This window comes from Heloderma suspectum, chromosome 6 (assembly GCF_057233095.1).
Source record: "Heloderma suspectum isolate Gila_16-S chromosome 6, 16-S_ref, whole genome shotgun sequence".
NCBI lineage: Eukaryota > Metazoa > Chordata > Lepidosauria > Squamata > Helodermatidae > Heloderma > Heloderma suspectum.
Window position 1 is genome coordinate 27,183,390 of NC_139463.1, and position 16,844 is coordinate 27,200,233.

A 16,844-nucleotide genomic window follows, 5' to 3' on the forward strand; every position below is an offset into this window, starting at 1 on the left:
CTCTGATTTTGAACAAGCGGGGCTTGCGGAGGACAAGCAACCAGTTGGTTAACCTCCAGGTTTGTACAGTAGAGATGTATACTGAACTGCCATTTTATTATGCTAACTGGCATCTTCAATACACTGAGCTGCAAGCTCACCTCTGGAATACTAAAAGGGCAAACCTTATGTTAAGAAGGTGAACATACCCATGATATCAAGGTACTCTTCAGCCAAGACCACAGGGCCTCTGTCTATCGGCTTTCCTGATCCGTTAAACACACGACCTGAAAAGGCAAGCACAAAAGAGCAGGTCCCTTAACAGAGCAGTGGCTATCATTGTGCGTGGAAACTGACATCATGGGGGAAAAGCCTGTTATTGATTCAAGAAACAAGATCGTGTACCTACCAAGCATATCTTCAGATACTGGGGTTCGAAGGATATCCCCAGTGAATTCACAAGATGTTCTCTTAGCATCAATTCCGGAAGTTCCCTCAAAAACCTCAAAAAGGGAGAGAGGTAAATATTTTAATATTTGTTATTTTTGTTTAATCTGGTGCTTGAAACTTTTTGCTGCAAAAAAAAGCAGCAAATTATGCAGACTAGGTAACACACATAAAATCTGATCAAAAACAGGTTAAGATAATACACCATCACCTCCATTTAAGGTTATGTTTCAGCAATCCAAATAGGTTTCTCCTGGAATTTAACAAAAAAAAACCCTGTCTACCCAGATTTGTAGCTGTAAAACAAGTACAAGGCTATAAAACAAACAAGTCAGAAATCATCAAGTTAAATATCAATGATCAGGTAAAGCAAGACAATAAGGGAATATTTAATTAGATATGGAAAGAAAGGAAAGTTAAATAACCAAGTATCTCTCTCTCTCAAAACATGACAGGTATGTGTGATGGTAGTATCAACGAACTACTTAAAGATTAAAACAGATCTGAGAAAGTGGAAAAATTTGAAATGATCATGAATGGGCAGAATATCCCTAGTTAAAATTATTTTCCTAAATTATCCTCACTTTTTAGGATATCGGCTATAGGACTGAGATAAAATAACGTGAAAAATTCAACCTGTTTGAATAATGTTTGTATGGAACAACATGTATCCTTGCTGATTTAAGCAGTAAGGGTATAGCAAGGCATTTTACAGCTACAGCATTTGAAAGCTAGTATGCCTATGCCTAATATCAAAATATATTATCATGCTAAACAGGCTGTAATGGTAGACTGGTTTCAAAGTGATGGATGTGATACTTGGATAGAGTTACAACAGAGCTCTTTGTCCATTTATATTAAACCTTTCAAAGGGATGTCTAAGGGAGAGAGACTTAGAACATATTATTGTTTCTGCAATATTAAAATTGAGGGACAAATATCAAACACAATTGAGTTCTCCATTATCACTAATGATGGTTTTTGTCTCAAACATGTAAATTGTGTCAAAACAGAAAACAGCAGTATCACAGTAGTGTTGGAAGGGGCCTATAAGACCATCGAGTCCAACCCCGTGCTCAGTAGTTGCACTTGTACAAAGCAAATAGGACATTCAGAAAGGATATATGTGCACTGGTTATTAGTATTAGTTAATTAAATTTATGAGTCCTTTCCCACCACAAAAAGAGCCTTAAAGTACAAATATAGAAATCCATAATTAACAGGAAACCCCCAAAATCACTATAAACCGTAATGAGCACAATAATACAAATAAACGTAAACACCATAAAAACAATAGAAGAAAAGTGTTCACCCACAGTTTAATTTATTTAATTATTATTTGAATTTATATACCGCTTTCCAGAGGTATCAAAGCGGTGAACATAAAATATGATGGCATCAAAGCAATAAATATAAAAACAATACAAATTAATCAGCAATAAAACCACACACTCTACTGGCTGGGTCACACTTCAGGGAAAGCCTGTGTAAAGAAATGAGTTTTAAGAAGATGTCGAAATGCTAGAACTGTGGCGGCCTGTCTAATGTCAGTTGCTAAAGCGTTCCAGAGGGTGGGTACCGCAACACTAAAGACTCTAGTGTAAGTGCTCCTGAGGCGAACCTCAGGAACATGTGGCACACTCAGAAATCTTTTCCCCTTCACAGCCTAGAACGAACACCACAAAAACAGCCCACAACAATTGGGCTATAAGTAATGTCCAAACATCTTGAGAAAATAAGTATGCCTTTCATCTGGCACCACAAAAACAGAGTCAGTGCCAAATACATTTCCTTGGGGAGAGAGTTCCAAAAACTTGGGCCTATCATAGAAAAGGACCATTCCTGAACTGCCACCCCTGAGCTTGTCTCAGAGGGGGCACAGAGATGGGCCTCTGAGGTCAACGTCAGGAACAAGGGAGGTTCATATGGCAGATGGTCCTTGAGGTATCGGGGTCCTGAGCCATGCATTAGTAATGCAAGAGCCTTATTTTAGGCCCCAGTACCAACACCTCAGAAGTTGAGTGAATTCAATGTTTCATGAGTGGCACAATGTGAATCCAGCACCACAATTTGAATGGTTATTTAAACCTAAAGACCAGAAAGGAGTTGTGTCTAAAATTATATAAAACTCTTCTGGGAAGAACACTCTGAAGAATGTAGCTAAACATAAAAGCGGGAACATGATCTGAGGAGGAATGGGAAAGCATGTGTTCTTGAAGTCTGATATTAAACCTTGGAATAAGAAAAACATTTTATAAAAAGCTATATAGATAGTATTACACAGATAAGATTAGCTGGATGTATGATACAATTTCAGATAATAGTGCTGTAGTGAAGCCACAAACTTTAAGACTGAAAAGTTTAAAAGCTATTGGAAATTAGTGTTGGCCACTAGTGCAAAAATAACAGGATATACTTTGCTTCAATCGCTAGTGGGTTTGTTAAAACATAATGAGGAAGACATGGATTTTGCAGAGAATCTAACTGTGACAGCTAGAATATATGTAGCAAAACCCTAAAAAATCTACTTCTTATCTGCCAGCGGAAGCAGCTAACCTAGGAACACCCTGGGTTCGAACTTCGGCTGTCAGGTGAGAGACAAGCTAGAATTCTGGGTTTGGACGTAGCAATAAAAAACCCCAGGGACTGAGTGTCCCTGAGTTGTTTAGCTGTTCCTGCTGGTAGAAGCAGTGGGGACAAATGGGTTTTGCAGTAACTTAACTAGAGATTAAGGACTGTGCTGGTCATTGGCTCTTGAAAGTTATTTGTAGCTTGAAAACTCAGGCCAATCTTTCCAAGTCCAGAAGTTTTGCTTCTACCCAAGAACAGATATACAGGAGAAACCACCAATTCCATCACACAAATTGCCCCACTGTTTACCTGAACAACAGCTTTGGATCCACTGACTTCCAGCACCTGCCCGCTTCTCTTTGTTCCATCCGGTAGTGTCAAGTGCACAATCTCTGCATACCTAGGAAACTAAGTGACAAAAATAATGGTTAGGTGGGCCAAAAGGTTTGACAAGAACATAACAGATATGAATGTAAGTTGCAAAACACCAACACTGAACCAACATGAGTGGCGCTCTCCTTGCCAGGTTAAGGTATGAACTGAAGCTGTGACAACTTAGGTGAATGCTAAAGCTGCTTTACAGAATTTAATCATGGACTGGCTGGAGTCTAGCATTCTGTTCAGTCATTCAGCTTGTGACTTGTGTGCCATCCCACCACTAAATGTTGCTATACCATTCTATGGCTGACAAATAATAGCGTCTAGCTCTCTCTTCCTAGAAGCCACACAATATGTTTCTTACCTTTACCTTGAAGGAGGTGTAGGTTTCTATCTACCTCCACAACTCCAACATTCAATATACATAACATGTTGCTCAAGGGGTGGCAGATGGTGGGTATATTTCAGAGGAATCCTTGCTCTCTAGCAAGCCTTATCTATGGCACAATTCAACTGAACTGGGGACAGTGTAAAAGCTGACACAGCAAGGCTGATGGCCACTGTTGCACTCCCACTCAAGCCTCTTGGAAGAGCCACAAGTGTCCAAATTTTACTTTAACTGGGAATTCTCCATATGGCTTAAGTCACTACCTACAATCTACATAGCATATAAGATTAAATGGCCACACATGAAACAGAACATGACCCCAAATTATTGTTGGTAGCTTACTGGGCTTAGCTTATAGGTAAGATATATTGCACTGCTTCTGTTTCAAAGCAATACAAAAAAAAAATCCATGTTAGATCTTGGGTCCGGTGGTCAAGCTACAAGCATCCACTAAAGCATTTTCAAATTGGGAATGTGACTAGCGCAGTTGGGAGAATGCCGTTCACTACATCAACACATTTTATTGTAAGAATATGATCTGCAGTGGGGATGCCCAAAGGGAGCCTTGTAAATAAATCTACAAAGGTGGATCCACAATTTTTAATATTAGCCTGCAGGGGGCTGGCAAAGGAGGTATAGATAAATTCATTTCTATGCGGGCACAAATGAAGGGGCTTCCCTCCTCTTGCTGCCTATTTGTCTAAGCTGGGTGCAGAGGAGGGACAGAGCTCTTCATCTCTCTTCTGCCAGCCCATTCACTCCTTTGCATGCAATCCCTGGTCCTGGTCTCCTATGGTTATCAAGCTAGCGCTTAAATGCAAGGCTGCCCAAATGCCATTATGCAGACCTTATGCAGTTTATTCCTATAAGTCAGTGTTTGGAAATGTGTCAGAAATTACAGGATGCAGAGCTACTTAAGTACCCATCAAAACTCAACTTTACCTTCACTTGATCCAAGATTACAAGTGGCCCATTAACTCCAGACACTGTTTTATATGCTGAAAAATAACCAAGAAGAGATACTTAGCTCAATAAATTTTTGATTCAACACATACATATATCAGCAGAAATGATTAGGCATGGTTCTGCACTCTGGAGATGAACCCACATCAATGACAATCTCCAGTCAGCACCCTAGTGCGATCCATTATTCTACACTTTTAAAAGCCATCTTTGTGAGAGATAGATAACAACCAGCAGGGGAATGTGTTGCATGTTAAAGGAATGTCACTTGTTCAAGTGAGCCAACTGTTGTGACATGGCTGAAGTAACCTCGAGCACTTCCTCATTGCGCCACTTCTGTGCCCCCACCCAAATACAGTACCCATCACTACCCATCAAACTGCTATGTATGTTGCTGGTACTGATAACTGCCTCCTTTTAAATTCAAGGGATGAGAGTTATTTTCTAGTCTGGAGAAAACAAAATCAAGTTCCAGGATGTCTGAACCACATTTTCAGGCACACCAAATTTCTCTAGACTTGGTTATAATAAGACCTTATAAACACTGACATTGTGCCTCCTGTTTAACCAATTCAGAATCTGGGAAGAGCTCTGTGATGGCCAAGATCCTGAAATACAAAGCAGCAACTCACAGAGTAGAAAGGCACTGAACATTCAACTGAATAAGTGGGCACTGTGATAACTTAATATACAAGGCTATGGATTTTATGCCACTATACTGAAACTTAACACAGGCAAACACCTTTGTTTCAGAAAATCCTCCTGTTGCATGAACAATGCACCCTGGAAGGAAAATGTACAGTAGGTCTTGCTTATTTTATGCTTTGCTGTGGTGCCAGAAGAAATCTCATACCAACTTGAGAGCTGCAGATCCATAACAACCTTTGGGACAGGATCTCTAGCACACAAAACTCAGACAGCAACACCAGCCATCTCAAAGTCCAAGGGCTCATTCAACTTTAGAAGCTTTAATTTCCTGCAGCCAACAGCCAGGAAATACAATCCGACCTATACTGGCTCAAGTTATCTGCATGCACCATCTCCAGTACTGGGAGAATAGAAGGCAACCAGAGACACATTTGGCACTTAGACTGAACAGAACTGTGCAAGACGCTTACCACTGGGTTAAGGAGATCTGGAATGCACGGGTTCAAACAGACAATACATGTTTTGGAGAACCCTTACCACTCCAGTTTGTTCACTATTCAGATTCTGAACACTGGCCATCACCTGTTTGTCTGGGTCAACTCACACAATTCTACCATTAAGAAGGAAACATGTAATGAAGCTCAGCTAACATTAGTTTTTGGAAAGAGGGAGAAGGCAAGAAGATAATGCTTCCAAGCTAACTTACTCTATCCATTGCCTGAATCAGTGCTCCTGGCAGGGAGAACTCTCCATCCACTATTATTGCAGCATGCTCACCCTCCAGCTAGGTCCATTTCTCCTGAAAGAACAGGAAAATGCTACTCTCTCTTCCCTGCTTCTCACAATTGGCTGCAAGGAGAGGGGCTTATAGATATAGATCACTACATCATATTATGCCAGTCCTTTTCCATCTGCACTGGCTGCCAGTCCATTTCTGAGCCTGATTCAAAGTGCTGGTATTAACATTCAAAGTCCTAAACGGCTTGGGGCCAAGTTATCTGAAGGATCGTATCCTTCCATATATACCTGCCTGGACGCTAAGATCATTTTCAGCAATCTAGGAGCCCTTGCCAAAGGAAGTGAGGCGAGTGGCTACCAAGAAGAGGGCCTCTTCTGCTGTGGCACCCCAGCTGTGGAATTAACTTCCCAGAGAGGCTTACTTGGCACCTGCTTTGTACTTTTTCTGGCGCCAGGTGAAGACCTTTTCATATTCCCAGGCATTTTACTCTTTTTGTTCTGTTGCTTTAAATCTGTCACTGTATTTTAAATCTTTGTGTTGCAGCTAGGTTTTATCTTGGTTTTTACTCTTATTTTATACTGTAGTTTTAAACATTCAAACTTTTTCAGTGTATCATATGTAATATTTTATGGTTTTAATTGTGAACCTCCCAGACAGCTTTGGCTATTGAGTGGTATAAAAATGTAATAATAAATAAATAAATAAATAAATAAATGATAGATATGAATATAGGAAGCTGCCTTATCCTGAATCAAATAATTTGTTCATGTAAGACAGCACCGTCTACTCTGACTGGCTGAGGCTCTCCAAAGTCTTTCACAGGGGTCTTCCCCAACCCTGCTAACTTGAAGCCCTTTTCAGTGGAGATGTGAGGGATTCTGCATGCAAAGCAAATGCTCTATCATTGAGCTATGCGCCCTCTGTTAGTAGAAACCATGGGGGACAGAGAGAGAACAGCAGAGGGGAAGATGTCAGAGTCATGCTGCACAGGAAGACGTTATGGCATCCAGAGTGAAGTCTAAGCTTTCTTTCTCATAAATGGCCAGCCGCTACTCACTGAGAACAAGTGTTAGTATGCCATGCCTGATCTACTTTATGATCTATTCAACATACCAAAGTGGGACTCTCCCCAAACCTCAGCGGTATGTTCATAGCAATCTCCTTATAACACAGACATTGAACTTTCCAGTTTGTCAGTGGTATATTTTAAGCTCAAGTTCTTTTGTGCATATGCTGTTCTAGAGGCAGATCAACTCAAAGGGTCCTTACAATTCTGCAGGTGTTTCAAGTCTGCTCTGTGTGATGGGCAACGGTTTGCCAAGAGAGACATCCCAAACAGAGAGATCTTGCCTACTGCCAGGAGTTAGAGGGTGTTTACCTAATATTTTAGGCTGTTTTATTACTGGCTCGGAAGGTGTGCATGCCTTGTTAAGAAAAAGTAGGCAGAGCAAGATGGCCAAGCAAGGGCGTCAGACAAGGACATCTGCGGGCACCAAAAGCTTGCCTGCAGATGTGACTAGCTCGTTTCCTTCCTGTTTTATGAAGACACCAGAAGAAATGCAAGACACAGTTTGGGAAGTGCTTAAAACAGTGAGCATTCATCTGAAGAGTGGCAGCACCCAGTAGTTCACTTTTTGTACTAAATCACCCACATGCACTTGGTAAGGCAGGGTACCATGTTCATTTCTCTCAAGTATTGGGAGACACAGAAGAAAGAATTTACAACAGAAGCCTGGACTCTCTGGAGTCCACAACCTTAACACATCCCTCTCTGGCATTCCCCTTCAGGAAGGATGCCCAGATACCAGGAACAAGAGCTCTATTATCCTTCATGGGATGGTTGTATCCAGCCTTACTTTTGGATGACCAGGTGGTGGTGGGAGCAAGGAGTGTTTTCTACCAGCTTCAGCTGGTATGTCAGCTGAGCTCTGTCTTTGGGAAGCCAAACCAGACCATGGTATTCATGCCCTGGAGTCACCTCCAGGAAATGCACTCCAGTAAAGCACTCTACATGGGGCAGTCTTTGAAGGCCATTTGGAAGATTCCAGGACACTAACTGGAGCTAGTGAATCAGAACATATAACTCTAATACTATGTCAGATGTACTGGTTACCAATTTGTTTCTGGGCTCAATTCAAACTGATGGTTTTGACCTTTAAAGCCCTACATGGGATGGGACCAGTGTGTCTTAAGAACTGCCTCCAACCATATGAGACTGCTTGACCCTTAAAGTCTTTCTTGTTCCATGCCCCCACCATTGGCCATCTGGCAGGTAGGCATGAGGGACAGAGCCTTCTCTGTGATGGCACCGAGATTTTGGAATATCTTACCCAAGGAAGTTCACCCGGCCCGACTGCTGCTCACCTTTTGGTCAATTCCAATGGGCATTTTTAAGGTGCTACATCTTTAACACTGTCCTAATGCTGCTCCTGTTCTGTTTTAATTGTAGTTAGTTTTAGTGTGATTTTGAGAAACGCTGATTGTGCTGTTTATTTTTGATAATTATTAGCCACCTTGAATATATTTTTATACAGAAAGGAGACTTAAAAAGATTGTAGAATAAATAAAAGAGATGAGGTGGGTTGGGACAAGGACCTAGCAGCAAGCAGGAAGAATCCTTTATCACTGTCAAATGCTTCAATTCAATCGCACATGACCTGTGAAAAGAGAAGCATTTTAGTGAGCCAAGAGACTTTATCAGGCTCACAAGGCAGCAGAGTAATCATTAATCAGCTGTCCCTGGAACAAAGGGAAAGGATGAGCAAACCAGATGATTCCTCGAACAGGATAGTTGACTAATAAGTCTAGGGCTGCAATCCTATGCACACTTACCTGGGAGTAAGCCCCATTAATATAGGGTGACACTTCCAAGTAAATATACACAGAGTTGTGCTATAAGGTTGAAAGCCTAAGCACGTTTACTAAGAAGTAGGTTTCACTGAACACAAGACTTACTTCTGAGTAAACATGCAGCTGACAAGACTCTCAAGAAATCACTCATTAGCAGTCTCTGGAGGGGGAGCCAGGTTATGGTGTCATTCTGCAACAGCACACACAAGGGAGCATCTTTTGACCCTTTAAATACTACGGTTTATTGTGACATGAACTTTGGCAGTCAGATGGCACACTTCACCAGTTGCATGAAGTATTATCCTTACACCAGCCTTGTACATAAGCCCATAAAATGTACTAGCCTGCAAAGTTATTTACTAGCCTGCCAAGAAGCTAGTAGCATGGAAACACAAGCTACTAGCCCACAGATAGTCAAACTTTTGGGGCCTTGGGGACATTTGGCAATTTCAAAAACTGTGCTGGGCACCACCACAAAATGACTGCCGTGGGAGGTGTGGTGAAGGATACCTGCCCAAAAGACTGAGTAGAAGGCAGGGGTGGAGTGGGGGGTGTCTGAGCCCCAACATACTACTCAATTCATTTAAACCCACGGGTTTAAGCACCTACAGAAACCTATTTCACAGCAATCCTAGCTGCCTGTAAGAAAGTGTGTGTGTGTGTGTGTGTGTGTGTGTGTGTGTGTTTAAATAGGTGAGGTAGGGCACTCCAGTGGGTGCCAAGAAAGGTGTTGAGGGATGCACTGGTATCTGCAGGCACCACGTTGCCTACCCCTGTACTAGCCTCTCAAAAGGTTAGTAAAAAAACCCCTGCCTTCTACCCACTGGATGAGGGATGGATCAATCTGTCCCACCCCAGCCAGCCCATGTGGTGTCTGGGCTAGCTACAGAGGAAGCCAGCTTGTTCGCCCGGCTGCATAGAATTTTCTGGTTGCCTATGGCAACCAGGAAAATTATTAATATAAGGCTGCCTCATACAGTTCAGTAAGATTTCTTTCCTTGGATCTAGAAAATGCTGAGGAATCCAAACCAATTCCTATCCCCCTGCAAAAAAAAAAAAAAGGAGCATATTTTTAACTGTAACTTGCACCAAACTTGAAGTATTAAAACATTACTTCTAACTTTTCAGACACTGAACACATGTGAAACTTGCGGTCTTCTCTTTGTGTTGGAGACTAGTACAAAGTAATCCAAAACCAGGGTAGTGGAGGAATATTGACCTGGATTTATTACAGGTATGTAAGTACATGAGAGCTGTGTTTTGTCAACCCTGAGATATTTACACTGTAAAAAGTAGTAACAAAGTTTGTTGATACACAATCAAAGCTTCCCTCCAACTGAACAGAAAGATTTTGAAGACAGTGTTTTATTTGTTTTAGTTTTCAATAGTTTTATATTGTATTTTAACACTGTATTGGTTCTGTGAGCTGCCCAGAGAACTTGGGTTATGGAAAGGTATATAAATACAGCAAGTTGGTAGATAGGTAAATAAATAAATAAATAAATAGACACAGATAGGCCCATGTGCCACATCAAAATTGTAAATCAACCAGAAAAACCAACCAAAATGTTTTATCTGTGTGCCACAATCAAACAAGGGTGTATTGAGAAATGATTCTAGTAACAGCTGCACAACTGCGAAATATTTCTGCTGGATCCTTGCCAAAGCCCAAAACTTTCGGAAGTGTCTCAAGCGCATCTCATATGAGCCCATTTTTAGAATCCAACTTGTTTTAATTCATCTCTTTTGTGTACATTTAAGGGTGCAATCCTATGCATGTTTAGACAGAAAAAAGTCTAAGCTGTAGGACTATTTTCTGTCTAAATATGCATAGGATTGTACCTTTAGTTACTGCTACTCTTCATCCCAGGCAGGTTAGAATGTAAATATAACCTTAAAATGTGTCGATCACTGAAGACCATTCCTTACGCTATATGTAGAGAAATGTGCAAAGCAAAGCAAATAAGAACTGCAGCTGAGAGCATCCCTCCCTGTCACCCACCGAATATCCAGCACATTCGGTTAAGCGCTCCAAGTTGGATTAAAATGCTTCTCAGCTTGGCTATATGCAGCCAGGACTCTGTGGAACTCTTAACTCGTGACCATCTTGTCAGCAGCACCCCCCCCCCCCCGCCCAAAGGGCTTACTCCCTCTCATTCTCCAGACAATCCCATTTCCTTGTTTTAACACTCTCAGCAAGCTGGTTGCCATCAGGCAAACAGCCTAGTCAGCTGGCTCAAAGCCTGCACTCGAATCTCAGTAGTATGTGTCAGTCAGTTAGCAAGAGACAAAAAGGAGCCAGAAGACCCAGTCCTGAACCATGGCACATGCCAGCCAGGCGCCCAGGTTTCTCTGTCCCTGTCCCCCCAAAACACACCAATGTTCTGGCAGAAAGGGGACTTACTAGCAGGTTCCTGTTCCATTAAGGGCAGGGGGTCCTTTATGCTGTGCTGGTGGCTCTACCGCAGGGAGGCTGAACCTCTTTCAGCCTAAGGGCCAAATTCCATTTTGGAGAAGCAATGAGTGGTCACATTCCAGTGGCAGGAGGGGCTGAAGTCAAAAGGGACAGGGCCCCAAATATCAGCATATTTTAACCTAAAGCTCCTACTGCCAGCAATTAAGCCTTAGCAGAGGCATTTCAACCTATTAGAATGGGGGTGGGGGGCGAGATGCACAAAAGCCAGGAAAACACAAAACCGTGGTTGCAGGGGAGGTGGGCGGCCCTCTGGGGAATCCCAGAGGGCCAGATTGGGAACACCCCTGGGCCTGAGGTTCTGCATGCCTGCTCTACTGGATCTTCTAGATGCCTATCAAACTGGGTCACCATTTTGGGAGGGAAGCAGACTACCTCCTGTTCACTTGGCTTCCTCCCACCCATCCTGTCTTCTCCAGGTTCTCACCCATAGCTGGCTCTCTCCTGCTTGTCTACCTCTCCTTCTCTCTGGACAGAAGACTTTGTAAAGCCTTCCTGAGTGATGGCAGGATGCCTGCACATTGATGCTGGTGGCAATGCACAAATTCTATAAACATCTGGCTGGGCTTCTAGGAGGATACAAATGGCATGGCTCCTGGATTGGGACCTTCTCTGCTATATACTGCTCATATATACTGCTCATCCACATGGACTATTATCTGCTCATTCCTGCGCTTGTACAAGTCTGTAGAGTCCAGGCAGCCAATCCTAAGTGCTGCAATGCAGGATTTCCCCTTCCAGTAAATTTCGCAATTGTAACAGTTTAGTGTGCTGTCATACTGTCACAAATCTCTTGATTTACAGTAATAGGATCAGCATATGGAACATCCATGTCCTGCTTTGAATAAAAAACAAGTCTTGCTTTTCCAGGTAACGGCTTACACTTTTGCATTTCTACAGTGTCAGCTCCTATTTAATCACCTGCAGAAAACGTAATTTTATTTGGGGCCAGAGCTCTGTGGCAGAGCCCAAGCTGTGCACAGAGAAGGTAACAGGTTTAATCTCCAGCATCTGCAGTTAAGAAAGTAATATGTGATGTGAAAGATCCCTCTCTGAAACCTTGGAGAGCCATTGACAGTCAGAGTCAACAACGCTGGGCTAGATGTGCAGATGGTATGAACTGGTATAAGACAGCTTCCTATGTTCCTTCTGTCCTTTCTCCTGGTATTAAAGCACTTTCCATACCAAAACCAAACCTGAAACCAGGCTGAAATGAATCAAACAGTGTGCCTCTTCCAAGACTACTTGAAGCTGCATGGCATCCACTAGTTCAAACACCTTGTACAGGATGGGAATATCAGTGACCAGCTAATAGTCATTACAGTCTTCCAGGTCCAAGAAGGGCTTCTTCAGGAGCAACCTCACATTAATCTCCTTCAAGGAAGCTATGACTGCTCCCTCTCAAAGAGGTATTCACTGCCTCCTGGCACACGTGGTCACTCTCTCCTTGATCGATGTTATGCATCAAGAAGGACAAGGGTCAAGCACCCAGTCCCAACCTGCAGTTCTCCAAGCACCCTCATGCCACAGTAACTGAATTTCATCCAATGCAACGAGACTAGATAGTGTTCTCGATTTGTCCAGAGACTGAACACAGACATCCAGATCTAGGTGAATATGAGTAATTTTATCCTCCAAGTAATTAGCAAACATGCTACCGCAGGTCCTAGAGGGTTCCTTTACATCTCCTGGTGGGCCATGTTAGAGGAGGCCCCAAACTGCTTGAAACAGCTCTACTGGATGGCATCATGAGGTCACAATGATGGCAGAGAAGCATTGTTTCTTTGCCATCAACATGGCCGAGTAGGCTGAAGAGTGAACTGTTACCTGTGTTGAGTCAGATTCTCATAGTTTTCACTATTTGTATCCAAGCAGCATCCCTACTGGCTTCGTAGCCTCCAACGCCCCGCTAAACTGAGAACTTGAGTGAGCTCTGCCAGGCAGAAAAGGGGTGCTTGTACACATCCCATAAAGCAAGGGTGGGCAGAAGGTAGATCTCCAGGTCTTTGGGACTTCAACTCCCACAAGCCCCTGCCAGCATGGCCAATGGTCAGGAATGCTGGGAGTTGAAGTCCAAAACATATGACGATCGACTCTGCCCACTCCTGGCCACAGAACAGCAAAGGCAGGCAACCTGGTGCCCTCCAGGCAGTTTTTACTCCAACTTCCATCAGCCACAGCCATCATGGCCAATGGTCAGGGATTATGGGAGCTGTAATCCAAAATATCTGAGGGGCATAAAGTTGCCTATGCCTGAATTAGAGCATAGACCAGTGTGCCAGCAGGAAACTTCCTGAGGGCTCTCAAGAATCCTTCAGATTCCATCAGTCCCTAGGGTGGGCCATTTTAAACCACCCACAGTGCTTCGGCTATTGAGCAGCATAGAAACATAATAAATAAATAAAAATAAGTAGGTAAATAAATAAATAAATAAATAATAGGTCCACCACCCCTAGGGAGGGAAGTTGTCATTGACAATTTAAACAGGAAGAGATCTGACCATAACAAGGGAGTCATATGATCCCACCTTTCCTCTGAGAACTCAGACTGGAAAGTGGGTGGTTTGGACAAGTGAGCTTCTTAGCTGAGGTGCAATTCATATTTCAATGCAGCAAGTATTGCTACAGGCATACCATTATTTTTAGGTCTACAAACATGGTGATGAGGAGAAGCAAGGGTCTCCAAACTACTGGGGATAAAAGCCACAGAAACACGAGCTTACCATGTAAAGTGCGGATTGTCTCTTAGAGGGGATTTGAGGCTCGGTTTCCTACCTCCTAATTTAATCCTCTAGCCACACTAAATCCACCCCAGTTTGGTGGCAGACTTTAGCACTGACCCATCATTCTCAGTGGAGCCATGCCCCAAGGGGACAACATATTCAGCAATGGGTAAATGCCACTGAACTTGTGATCTGTTGCAGCAAGGCAGGATTGAAAACAGAAATACATGTATTTAAAAAAATGCCTCTGGTCCAGAAATTCCAGTTTCTACCATGAGACAAGGGGAGAGTAAGACAGCATGACAAAATGTCATCCTAACAAATCCTTCCCTTGGGTGTATATAGTCCTACCAGAGACTGGCCCAGCAGTTCCTAGCCAAATTCCAGTAATCTCTGCTTTTTACTCTAAAATGCTTCTGGCTCTTGAGATAATGAGTTTTGAAAATAGTGGATTTAGATTATTTCTAAGCCAATTGTGTTTTTACAAGGCTAAATCAAGGTTTTCAAAATTTGGGCTATCAAAAGGAACAGGTTTTCCGCCCAATTCCATTCATATGTACTTGGAAGCAAGTTTCATTGACCACAATAAAACTTACTACCAATAGAGTTTGCAGCCGCCGTTGGTCTAGTTGCCTGAAATCTTCAACTGTTAAGACAATAGTTGCAAAGGAGACTCATGTGATGCAACCTCCCACAACAACTTTTTACTCCGATTTAATATGACCCACTGATCTAAACAAATATTATCGGAAGCCTTTGCTCGATGCTTCCTCCACTTTTAACACAGAAGTACTAGGAATTGTATTTATAACCTCACATAAATGAGAACAGTTTTTTATGCCACCTTACAGTTTAAGGTGCCACAAGAACCTTCATTTTCTCTGTAGACTACCTCAGCCACTCCTCTGAAAGTTGTCATGTAAAAAAATACCACTATATAACATTTTTATTTCCACACCGATAGCTTTCAATTAGTCCTCCACATTTCTGGAAGGCATATTCCTTCTTGATGTCTACTCATGCTTTCACATTTTCACCTAAATCTTTTCAAACAACAATAAATGTACACAGAGAAGGCCTAGGATGAGACCTCATAGCTTTTCTTACATGCCAAAAATTAACACCCATCCCGAAAGCATTTTAGATTTGTATGTTAGAGTTAGACATCCCTTTATACAAGAGCCATCTTGCTTCCATCTGCTGCTACACATTATCCTGCAGTGCACCACATGACCTTGAGACTTAGCCCAAGCAGATTAGTCAGTCTACAGAATGTTTCACAACCACTTGTTCTCATTTCCAATTGAAAGGCAACCCAGAACAACCTTGTTTGGGCCTTTAAAAAATACATAAAGGGGCGGGGGGGCTTTTATCATCTTCCAGAGATGGAATAATATGTAAGAGCACCCATCTGCCCCTTCTGTCCATACGGCAACAAGGCCTTGCGCACCTAGAGACACCAATAATCACAGAGGATTAGCTGGCCAAACAAAGAATCACTTTGCTCCTTTTCATAAAAAAGGCTTTCCAAAGTAATTGGGGGGGGGGAAGAGGAGAAAACCCATCAATTTTTAGTGACAATTACTTAATCCAGGCTGCAGTCCTGCACACACTTACTTACAGAGCATTAACTAACTCGACCATGTTTTACTTGAAAGTAAGCATGCTTAGGATCACACAGTGAAATTTGCTGATTCAGTACAATCCTTTCCACTGGAACACACCTAAAAAACCCAGCAAGAGGTGGCATTTCAATGCAATCCCCCTTCTCTCCTAGCTAACCCCGCCCCCCCCCGCCAACCAGATGCCACTACCTTACAATGCCCCAATGCAGAGCACATTCAACAGTCTGCCCCACCGCTGGTGTGTAGCTCAATCTGATGCATATTTACTCAGAAATAAGTCCCACTGTGTCGTCTAGTGAGGCTATTCCCAGTGAAGTTTCCATAGTCCACAGCCTGAAGGAGACAGAAGATACAGACCCCCAAGTTGTTTAGGCACTCCACTCACTCTTTAGTGATTGCAATGAAGTAGCTGTGCCCATTCTGACCCTGTGAAAAATGCAAACCTAGCTAAGAACTCAAAGAGGAAGAAATGGGGCACATAGCAGAGAAGAGAACGCAGATACAATGTGAGATTTCTGACATTGGGGAGATGGAGGGAAAGAGGGCCAGGAAGAATTAGGCCTTCGTAAAACATGAATGCATTACTGCGGCACAGACTTGGGACCCCAAAGAAAGAAAAACAGAAGCAATATGAGGTAATCTGAGGGAAAAAGAGGCCAGAGAGGTTGCTTTTCTATGCATTTATTTAGACTGTAAACCCCTTGGGGTAATGACCCTTCGTAAAGCACCATGCCCACAGATGGTGCATAATAATAATAATAATAATAATACAGCCCCATTTCCATCACTGCTGCATCCACTGAGAGGCATTTAACAGTCAGCAGCCACAGGAGGGGCTACATCCAGCACTCAGCAAGGATCATCTCCTACGTATAACATGACTCTGTCCTTTCGCTAGGATTTTGTGCTAGACTGATGCCCCTGCTTCGGGCCACAGGAATCCTACTCAGCCACCTTGAGCACGCCAAAGGAAAGGGCAATCAGCATCAGCATTATCATCACCATCATTATTCCACTGCTGACAGCGTTATTCTTGTCAGCCACCCTGACAGCTTTCGCTG

General features: G+C 42.7%; 1 protein-coding gene across 1 annotated transcript in view; it reads right to left on the reverse strand.

The window, feature by feature from the left end:
- Positions 1 to 16,844, reverse strand: part of ATP6V1B2 (ATPase H+ transporting V1 subunit B2) — a 31,062-nt gene that overhangs the window by 13,886 nt on the left and 332 nt on the right. The window contains exons 2-5 of the mRNA XM_084803891.1: positions 4,706 to 4,761; positions 3,307 to 3,405; positions 389 to 482; positions 189 to 266 (exon numbers count right to left, since the gene is read on the reverse strand). Of these exons, the coding sequence (XP_084660017.1) occupies positions 189 to 266; positions 389 to 482; positions 3,307 to 3,405; positions 4,706 to 4,761 (327 nt within the window). The remainder of the gene's footprint in view (positions 1 to 188; positions 267 to 388; positions 483 to 3,306; positions 3,406 to 4,705; positions 4,762 to 16,844) is intronic.